Below are 10,901 nucleotides of genomic sequence, written 5' to 3'. Positions count from 1 at the left end.
ATTATGAATTCCGTCCTGTTTCTGTCAAAACTTTTTAGAAAAGCGTGTCCGTCATCAAAGAAAGCTCTGTTCACTCCTATGTTTACTTGCTTCGAGTGCATTTAAATATAGAGGTTCATTATTCACCAGAAATCGCTCTGCCAATATTATTTGGACAATCTTCAATTCTCTTTTTCGATGACATAGTCAGGATCCTAATTTTGATAGTATTTCGCGCACTTTGTTGCAATTCATTCGTAAGATAACAGAAAGAAAAGCTGGCCTAGTTGAACTTCATTGTCGGATTCAGTCTCATAGTTGAATGTTCGCCAAATTAATCGCACGGTCTTAGGATGTAAATTGTTCAATCGATTGACTGCAACACGGTACACAGTGTAGCTTGTGATTCGTAAATTGCTGTCGTACTGACATGTTTTCGAAGTGAAAATCTATCACTGGTTGAAATCCGAATACAATTTTTATTTACTAAATTCTAATTCCGTTTTCTAAATAGAATTAACAATTTTCAGAATTCTAAATGTTTTGATACAAAATTAGTTCAAACATTATTTCTATTACTCTGACCCCTCTCAGAATGGGCCTGGCGCTCCCCACTGTGGGGCTGGCTCCTCCTTGAATGGGCGTGGTCCTCCCCACTATGGGCCTGGCCACTCCTCAAATGGACCTAGAAAAATAATAAGGTATGCATTTTCCCAAATGGCACAAGTAATCTAGGACCATCTATGTAAAAGAAAGCAGTCTCTGTCTTGCTAAAGTGCCTCCTAATTTCTTTCTAGTAGCCTAACATCATGAATCAGCAGCCCATAACAATCCTCTACAGCCTTTCAACCTGAAGAAGCTTGCACAACAGTCTGGTTGTGAGTATCCAGAGACGGTTCGCGTGTGACCAAGTCATTATGTCATTATAATGTAACAAGTTACCGATCGCGAACTGGCAACGATCGTGGAAATATTAAATCTATGCTCTGCAAGGGATGGAACGAGGCGAAGTGGGATATTTCGGCGGTTACCTTGAAAGTATTCGTCATCGCGGTTGAGAAAAACTGGGCCGGCTGCCTAACACATCTTGACTGTCTTTCTATTATCGGATCCCTATCAGATATCATCATTATCAGGCGGGGAATTTTAATTACACCGGGATATCGACGGGAATAAATTGTCGCACGTGCGACAACGAGCACAGTGTGCTTTGTCACGTTTAACGAATGTGTTAACGAGCGATTAATGCCCCAGGCAGAAAGCAGAGCCTATAAAGGCTTCTATTAGGTCGCCTTGTGGCTGTCCTGAAGTAACATCAATTTTGTCATTTGGGGAAGGTCTTTGGGATGGTTGAGACAATTTTTGACTCTTTAGGTATTATCTCTAGGCTTCTATAGTCAGTTGCTCTAGGGTAATAGCCCTTGGCCTTATGGTCATGCTGGACCTCCTGTGGGGCAGTACTAGGACTACTACTGCAACTACTACTACTACGCTTAGTATTATTGTTGCAACTTCTTGCCCAATGATTTATAGACATCTGTGAGAACAAGAACTGCCAGCATCGGGAGCTAAGTCCTAAATTACTGGGTCACCCATGTTACCTCTCTTTCAACAGTTCTTAACAAAGTTTTCAAGGTTTCCAAAAATGTTCAGTTCTCTATCTTCTTTACAAAGGAAATATATTTGAAAATAGAGGTAAACAAGCAATTGATGATATAGGTAATTCGAAGTAAACGAATAAGTAGTATTCCGACAAGCATTAAATTCGGTGAAACTTTGAAAAACAAGTCGTTCGTTTCGTCTGATGAAATATGAATATGACACGTGGGAAACTCGAGTGTCGTATGCAGTTTCTAAACGAGCCGCAAATGCCAGGAACTGTATCTACGATGTAACACGGATCCAGGAATAATGTACGGTAGTTGGCGTGAAAAATGAGCGGGACAATCGGTCACATTAATTACCTTCCTGGGAGGTAAAAAACTTCATCTTAAATTCATCCAGTAGAATAGTAGGTTAATTACACTTCACAACACTTGGAAAAATCAATTTTAATTTCTTTGAAATTCTCTTGATTTTCAAGAATGGTTTATATCTCCGAAAATAATTGTCCACTGCTTTTATTTACACTTTTTAAATCACTCTGGTCCTCGCTGCCAAGAGAAACAACAATAAATTGGACAATTTTCTAAACAAACGATTTGTCGAAACTTGATATGAAAACTAATGGGAAAGGGAATTTAAATTAAAACCAGGGTGCCGGATGTTACATTAGCATAACTGGGCGCCCTATCAAAAAAACGCAGTTTGCTTCTGACGCCAAGTATGTACGAAATGAGAACGACCACCTCGATCGTGTCTATTCCTGAGCCCACGTTTCCTAGCAGGTTTACTTTGTTTTATTTTATTTCATATAGCCTCTCCCATGGCTCCTTTGATGCTCGCCCTATTAGGTTCTCTCGAGGGACTTCCTAGGAGCAACCTAGACTTCATATAAGATCCTCCTAGTAGGATTCCCCTAAGGATTATCTTAGGATTCTCCTAGGTTCACCTTTGAGATTCCCCAAGGTTTCCTTAGGGTCTGCCTAGGTTCTTTTTAAGCTGTCCTTAGAATCTTCCTATGTCATAGTTAAGTTTCCCTAGGTTCTTCTGCAGAACTTACCTAGGTCCTCCCTAGGGAGGACAGTGAGCTGCCATCTTCTTGCAGTAGCACATCAACTACATCGAAGAAGTTTGAACAAAGCCCAGATGATATTTTTGTAGTGTTGCTATTCAATACGTGGCGCCATCTACTTTTATTAATTTCGCGCGACATTTCAGAAGATCTTACTATGATAACGTTTGCTTATCATTGAGAAAATGCAAATTACAAAATTGAACTTAAAAAATCAATAACTCTTTAATTGCAAACTGGCTACAATAGAATTTTTCAAATTAATTTGCTTAAAATCAAGGTCTTCTATAGAAAATAAACTTCATTTTATGTTTTTTTTAATTACATAATTTTTAAAAATAGTGTTCAATAAAGTATGAAAAGCAATTTATTATAATCACTCCCATGATTTTTTTGAAATGATAAAAAGCTATCATAAATCACACGAATTCCATCTGTCCAAACCTACTTCGCGAATATTTTATAGTTGGCAGTAAACAATAATTTTTCTCGCTACAAATAACACTGGTAACATCCACTATAATTTTACCTTCAAAAACAACGGACAATCGTGTCCAATTTCGAATCATTATATCATTTACAAACTTCCTCATAAACACACAGACCCATAATAATCAAATCAAAATTCCACAGTATCCTAGAATATCCATAGTACAACAATGAATTTCAATTTTTTGTTCGTACGTTCGTTGGTGGATGTGCATTCCAACCTCATAACCTATAAATATGATATGCCACCTCCTGTTTGTGAACTCAGAGATGTACCACATGTTTAATTTTAGTTTATTAATATCAAGAAGATTCATATTTTGCAAGATGATTCAAAATAAAAAATGCCCCCATGTTCTTATTTAACAATTTTCTCTTCCATGAAATATATTTCAAATTATTTATTTTCAATGGAGGATGGTTTAAACGATTCAGTAACATTTCTCGATGAAATTGAATCGAATAAGAGGCGATCAGTTCTCCACCCGTTTTCCAAAATTGTACGGACCGAAGCGTAGACAGTCTTCACACATCTGGAAGAGGCGAAAATAAATTTAGACCGACCTGTTACGAACGAAGGCCGTGCCAACTTGAATATACAACGACGATACACAATACCAATTACAATATCACACTATTTTCGTCGGCTTGCGTCTACTTTGTTCCGTTGCAATTCAATTTTCTTCCACCTGTTGTTGGCTGTCAGTAGAGATAGGATCCAAGTTTGTTACAAGTAGATCCGGACAGATCATAGTTCTTAGAGGAACAGTACCTAGGGACAGTAAAAGGAGAGCCTAGGGATAATTTAGGTCGATCCCAACAAAAATCTAGGGAGAACCAAAGGTGAACCTACATGTTAGGAAAATCCTAAGGACAATTACTAACAACCCTAGGAAGATTTTAAGAAGAACCCAGGGATAATCGAGGGAAATTCTAAAGAAAGTCTAAAGAAAGCCATGATTCAACTTTAAAGAACCTAAATATGTTCAAGATGAACGATTTGTGACTTAAACTGCCAGAAAACTTGTTACAAATCCAAAAATCTTGACAAACATTGTATTGTATGGATTCCAACAACGTAACCCAATGCTTTTAATAAATCCTGCTTCTGCTCTATTCGGATACACGAAAAGGAACATTAACATCATCATTTGAGAATCGTTGAAACTTTAAACGTTCCGAATAGCATCAATTACATTTAGCGTACCATAACGTAGGTAATCTCTATTTTCAGTAAGCTATTATAACCTTCCTACAAGGATTTATGGTATTTTCATTTCTACCAATCTAATTATATCTCACGGTGTAACCATAACATTAAACATCATCGCGGAAGGAACCTTGTTTCTGGAACGATGTTTGTTGTTTAAAGTCCATAATTTCCTCAGGTTGTTGGACGAATCATTCTTTGGAATTGGGTCTTTGTCATAATTTCGAGGACGCGACAGTAAACTATGATAAATCACGAAAATCGCGTATTTAAAGATCAACGAAAATCTCAGCGCGAATGTTTCTATTAGCCTCGCCAGAAATTGTTAAACTTCGTTTCACCACGTCTGGCATGTTGGACGGGATGGTATTTTAATTTGGGAGATTCTAGAAATTTCAGGAGTCAATTTTGATGATTTATCCAAGCTGCCTCGTTTTCGGGCAGAGCCTCGATTATCCGGATAATTGAACGGGGTGACGTTTGAATAATTAATTGTTAAAAGAAACACTACTGTTTGTTATATTCATCAGATTTTGTATTTCAAAATAAATGACAATTATTACCGAATGATTGATGAAATTCATGAAGATGGAGGTCCATGTAGACATAACTGTGTCATGTCCCCATAGAGGGAATCTCTGGTGTGGTGAATGGACACGGAGGGGGGAATCCCCCAGCATGAAACAGACGCAGTTATGTATAAATGGACATTCTTTATATCATTAAAAATTTCCTAATAATTAAAACATTCTTATTACAATATTTATGCATTTTTCTACATTTGTAATGATAAAATTTGCCTAAATTAAGAAACTGAATTAATCATCTACTTTATAGTGCAGGAAAATTTATTTTCTAAAAGTATCTAAAAAAGCCATTTTTACTATCACTGGATGAAGGAAGTATCCAAACAGTGGAGGTACAACTATCTGTATCTCGTTCTTAAACAATAGATATATGTGTATATGGATGGTTTAATTAGAAAATACAAAATAAATACATAACGTATATACACGTACATACAAAATACACAATTTTCAGGTCTAACACGAACGGATCGATGGTTCACTTTCCAAGCAGGATCTTGCGGGTGGCGCCGATGCTTTGGCCGGATTGGGTGGCACCCTTGTTGGAGCCAGCCTGCAGACCGATCACTGATTCACCTGCACGCAGTTGCTCCTCTGTGAACTCACGTTTGCACTCGTCAGATGGTTTTGGTCCCAGGTAGGGTCCCTTCCACTCTGGGTGCTTGTATGTCTGTGGACAGGTAAGTAAATTTAAGTACAAGCTATTTCGATAGGATTTAGCTAATTTTATTAAGTATACCTTCAGCGTGGAGGAAATTGTAAAAGTCTATAGGGGGAACTTGGGATCTAGGTTAGATTGAGGTCTTTAGGTCTGAATTTTAAGCAAATGAGTATTATTAGAAGACTGACCAACTTAATCAAGTGGTTAGATTAGGCATCACTGATGCTAAGTCCTGAAGGTATGAAGATCAACCTTGAATTTACATACCGTGCGACCAAGAGCGAAGAGGGTCGTCACCACCTGCGCAATGTCTTTCTTTTCCCATAAATCTACCGTTTGGAAGACGTCGACATCGTCCACGCCATATTCCTTTAGAGCCTTCTGGAACCTAACCCAAAACGACATCGTTCTTAAACTTTTCTAACAAGGAATATTTGCGTACCTAAGTAATTCTGCAATTAGTTAATTCACTTACATGTTAATATTTTCCATCATCTTGAACTGACCACCAGTGGAGTTGATCTTGGGGACCGATCCAGGGGAGACCTTGTTCATCAGCTCGCACAACACCTGTCCATCCTTGATCACATCTTCGAAAAGTTCACCCTGAGGGAACTTCCTGCCAAGAATGGACTCGATCCATTCCTGGGCTTCTTTTTCCTGTTCAGGATTACGCTTTCCAGCGATCTGCAACGAGAAACCCGATGAAACGTCACCTACTAACAATCTGTGACCCAGGGATCATCGGGTCATTGGAAAACAACCCCATAATCTATTCCCAAAGACATAGTTCACAATTTCGTCTCCAGCATCATATGGCCTTATTAATATCACCAAGAACAATCTAATATAAGAACTGTCCGAATATAGAGATCACAATAACGTTCCAATGACCCAACACTCGATGCACAATGATCCTCGTGTTCTCGTACCTTGGCGCGCACTTGACGTTCTAGAGCCATCCTTGTACCTTGTAGTGTTTCTTTCAGAGGACTGAAGTGCTTGGTCTGTGGCCTGGTCCCTCTTATACCCCAGAACGATGGCGGGAACACGGCCCACGCTTCCTACGAAACTGTCCAACGCGATTGGACCCGTGTGTATATGTTTCACCACCGTGTGCCGTACGTCGAAAAAAGACGACGTCGCGGATGTCTGGGTGTATGCATGTACGCGCTTTCCACGCTTTTCAGGGGTCTAATATTAGCAGCTTATTCACTTGGACAGAGGGCAACACGTAGGATTTCCAAAATCACGGCTGCCAAGGTACGCCCTGGTGCACATATGACGACCATTCACCGTGCAATTGTCTGGCGATGAAAAATGTGCTTCCTGTTAGTTTCCTGTCCTTCTGCGTCCAAAGGCTGGCTCGAAGGATGAAGACCTTCATTTATGGGCTAGGGACACCGGATGAAGGGTGAAGGAAAAAGGGTAAGCAAGATAATTTATTATCCTTAAATTATAATATAACGTTCTAACTGAGTTTGCAATAGATCAATAAGGTTTTAGGTAAATTCGTGTTTCCTAAATATTAATATAACATTATAAGGGGGGATTATAGACTACCTGTAAAAAAAAATATCCTGTAAATGAATAATTAATAATTGAAAATTCTCCAAACACCTAACCAGTGTCTTTACTTCATTCCAACGTAAATTCTTCGACTTAGAGCTCGCCATGTTGTATCCCAAAGCGTCCCACAATGAATTACCCTCATCGCCGCTGCATCAGTCGCTCCAAATATTCGGAGAAAAGGGAAAAAGAAAATACAGTTGCGCAAAGAGTCGATGGTTTTTTCTTTAAATAAACCGGCGGTTATATAGACCAAGTTATTATTACGTGATCCACTTTTTGGATTTACGTGAATTCGAGGAGAACTAGATAGGGCGACGAGGCGCCAGAAGGATCAGTTTAAGCTTAAAAATTCGCCCTGGAGAGGGCGACTCCGTGTAGGGCTACGCTTTTTGCCCTGCGTGATTACCGAGACACGATAATGATAATAAAATTGCACAATCCCGTCCTCTTGAGCCAATGATATGAAAATCTATTCATTTAGCAAAATTGTTGTCTACTGAGTCAGGTTTAAATATAATCGCTGCGTTCTGCGTACTTCCATTTCTTACGACTCCTCCACAGATGCTTCGCTCGATGAATTTCTAAGATTTTGGCTATTTTCAACGCGATTCAACACCCCCATCATTTTTACTAACAACCAATATACTTGAAAGATGAACGTTAATTATCGACCACTAAATTTCCATGTGATGGTAAAACAAACATTCAAGTTTTTTAAAACGTGCATGTTTGTTGGTGGGTTCTTTTTGCACATAGAAATCAGTTTTCTTGCAAGATTTTGTTTAAGCTTCTTGTATATTTATAGAGATGAACTGTTTAAAATTAAATCTCTGCATCTTGTGATTAATTACATATTTTCATGAAAATCCACGTGCGCAGGTGGTATTCAAGGTATTCTATTATTACCACGTATTAATCATTTATTTAATGTTAGAAGGAGTTCAAGGTATTGATATATAAAATGTTTCTGACTTAGTGACCCAACCGAAAAGGAAATGAATCTGCCTGACAATGTAAGTAGAAAAAAGTGACGTTTTTTCGTATGAAGTTCCATTTCTGTTAAAATCGATATTAAAAATCGAATCAGCGCCCTCTGGCGGTAAAAAAAGGACCTAAATTTTACAAAAAATTTGGCCCTCTAGCGGCAACAATTTCAACTAAATTTCGGGCATCGAATCAGCGCCCTCTGGTGATGAAAATGGAAACTAAATTCATCACGATTTTTTTATCTCTGGTAAGGTACATAAAAGGAAGTACACAAGATGTAGGGATGTAAGGGGGTATAATTAACGCAGGGATGTCATTACATTTATAATCTACTTTTTTATTTCAATTCACTTCTGCATTTGATTCTATCTAAATTTTTCATACTACTCTTTTTCTTTCTAGTTTATATTTACTTGAATAATTCCTGCATTGGGTAAACGATTGATATAAATGATTCACCTTAAATAGTAAAATGTGTATTTTTATACTAAAGTACAATGGGGCATCCTATTAAGAAAGACCTTGCAACGAACAATTTTTCTCATTAAATGAAAATACCTAATGCGAACGAGTATGTTATAATGAGCACGGAAAAATACAATCGGCTGTTGAGTCGATAGCTCCGTCTTTGTTAGCAGAGTAAACCAGCAACTAACCATCGAATAATCAATTTGTATGTTTTTGTAAGAACGTATACAGGACCGACTATATAGTGTCTGTTACCCTGGACTTCCTCTTTGAAGCAATTCGTTCTGAAACGAATTCATTAGATATAGGTTGAACTGAAGATTCCTTCCCCTGGTCAACTAATTTCTGGAAAAGTTGTAAGGGTGCTCAGGTTTGATACCGTCATCAATTAAATTTCAACTGATGACGTATTTAAAGAAGCGTGGGAATTTTTCTGTTCCCGCTGCGTAAAAGGAAAGATTTATCAATGTACGTACACATCTCGAACTGGTTTTCTGCTAAACAAAAAGAATCTCAAAGGTCAGGATTGACATGTTTGACGCAAATTTCGTTTAATACCGCAAGTGCGCAAACGAAAGTCAGGGTACCCTATATTGATTTCTTCTTATGGAAAATGTTATTTAGTTATGGGAAACTTGTTTAACCCTCGTCCAATCTATATGGAGTCACTTTTGACTATCATGTTCTATCACAGGAAATATAATAAAATTTTATTAGAATTCTGATTTTTTTCACCAATCAGTACTATTTATTCAAATATGAACAAACAATACGCAGATTAAAAAGGCAATTCTTTGAAAAACAATGTAACACTTGGTTTAGTTCTTTGTTAGACTGAAACATACATGCTGTACATAATTATCAAAGATTTATTTGCATTCTTCACGTGACACGTGGCATCAGCAGTTTGAGGAATTACGCAGGAGAATCGTGAATGCCATTACGATTTTCGAGATAAAAGAAACAATTTCTGTCCCATTGTCTTAGCAAACCACGTTTCGTTAGAATACTATGAAAAATTAACAATGTTTACCGTTTGAATGCTTAAAATAAGCAATTCAGTTTGGCGATATCCGTCATTTAATATGCAACAACTTAATAGAATTGTAGTCTCTGCTACAACAGATGACCATTCATTTTGTATGAAAATTATTAATGTCATCATTTTTTTCAAACCTTAAGCTTTAAATTGGTATGCCACAAGTGCCATTGTGTGACACTTTTCTGTCATGAAATCATGTCAGACTTTCTATGCTCCAGAATTTGATATGCAATAATTTGATATTTTTAAGTACGCATTCTTTTCATTGCAAATTATATTAATTTTGCAAAATAAAAACAGGAATTTGACTTGACATACTTTGTCTTATCTTTAATTACAATATCTTGTGTAATAAATAGCTTCACAATTGCATCTCGCTGCAAGTGTAACCATTAGCTTTTTTCATTCTACCAATCATCATGAGAGCTGTTTAAGAATTCATTTTTTTTTTATTTCATTGGACTGTAATTAAGGTCGATAATCGCACGTACAAGTTAAATCAAGGCAGTTATTCATGCCAGAAGTAAGGTGTTTCATGTTCAATGAACATACACTATGATTCAAAAGTGCAACATTCACAATGAATTAACTTAAAAATAAAAATTAATGTGTAAAAAAATTAACCTTAAAATATACATATGAAATTTTAGAATTCAGTCTTTTTTTAAAATAGATATTTGTTTGTAGTTTTCAAAAAAAAATAAAAAATCACTAAACTGATGACTTTTGAATAGTAATGTATTTATGCAAACTTTTCTTGAAATGCTAACGAGAGGACAGGAATGAATAAGAAAAATGTATGACGATCGAGCTTTCGCACCAGAAACGTTCTCAGCTGCTATAGAATGACTCGTTCGAGGAAGATCCGTGATCTAATTTGAATATCGGTACTACGTCAGCTGCTATCCTGATTTATATGCATAGCGTAGATTTCCTGATGCTTTGTTTTACCGCCATCTTCCTTCGTCACGTTCCTCGGTTTCGTTGGCCATACGTTGAATAAAAAAGTCCCATTGATCGGATACCTGTTCCCGACCGACATCGCAATTACAAATGTTACACAATGTAATGGAAGCCTTTATTGTCATGTTGACGATTTTGATTTGAATTATTAGTATCTCTTCTAGTAGGATTTCAATTCAAAACTATAGTGTCGTAAAAAAATTATTTGTATATTATAAATACTGCAATTTTTTTATAGATTAATTTTATAATTTTAGGTATGTAGTATT

The 10,901-nt window shown here is 37.0% G+C and overlaps 1 protein-coding gene and 1 long non-coding RNA gene across 2 annotated transcripts; both read right to left on the bottom strand.

Moving 5' to 3' along the window:
• Positions 1–2,953: 2,953 nt before the first annotated feature.
• LOC123988570 lies at positions 2,954–3,908 on the bottom strand. Its single transcript, XR_006830179.1, has 2 exons — positions 3,761–3,908; positions 2,954–3,675 (listed from the first exon to the last, which is right to left on the bottom strand). It is a non-coding gene; the product is annotated as an uncharacterized LOC123988570 (long non-coding RNA).
• A 1,137-nt stretch (positions 3,909–5,045) lies between these two features.
• LOC114871492 (muscle-specific protein 20) lies at positions 5,046–6,644 on the bottom strand. Its single transcript, XM_029177459.2, has 4 exons — positions 6,533–6,644; positions 6,076–6,287; positions 5,868–5,988; positions 5,046–5,609 (listed from the first exon to the last, which is right to left on the bottom strand). The coding sequence occupies exons 1-4, from the start codon at positions 6,560–6,562 to the stop codon at positions 5,418–5,420; spliced, it is 555 nt and encodes a 184-aa protein (XP_029033292.1). The 5' UTR covers positions 6,563–6,644; the 3' UTR covers positions 5,046–5,417.
• Positions 6,645–10,901: the final 4,257 nt, after the last annotated feature.

The sequence above is a fragment of the Osmia bicornis genome, chromosome 16 (genome assembly GCF_907164935.1).
Source record: "Osmia bicornis bicornis chromosome 16, iOsmBic2.1, whole genome shotgun sequence".
In the NCBI taxonomy this organism is placed as follows: Eukaryota; Metazoa; Arthropoda; class Insecta; order Hymenoptera; family Megachilidae; genus Osmia; species Osmia bicornis.
The sequence above is the reverse complement of the archived record's forward strand: the minus strand, read 5'-3'. Positions and strand labels throughout refer to the sequence as shown.

Bases quoted from the DNA above. Each gene is read 5' to 3' on its own strand.
- LOC114871492 (XM_029177459.2), bottom strand. From the start codon at position 6,562: ATGGCTCTAGAACGTCAAGTGCGCGCCAAG. The intron at 5,989-6,075 runs GTAAGTGAATTA...GTTTTGGGTTAG, and splicing joins ATGATGGAAAATATTAACAT to GTTCCAGAAGGCTCTAAAGG. The intron at 5,610-5,867 runs GTATGTAAATTC...ACCTGTCCACAG, and splicing joins TCTTCGCTCTTGGTCGCACG to ACATACAAGCACCCAGAGTG.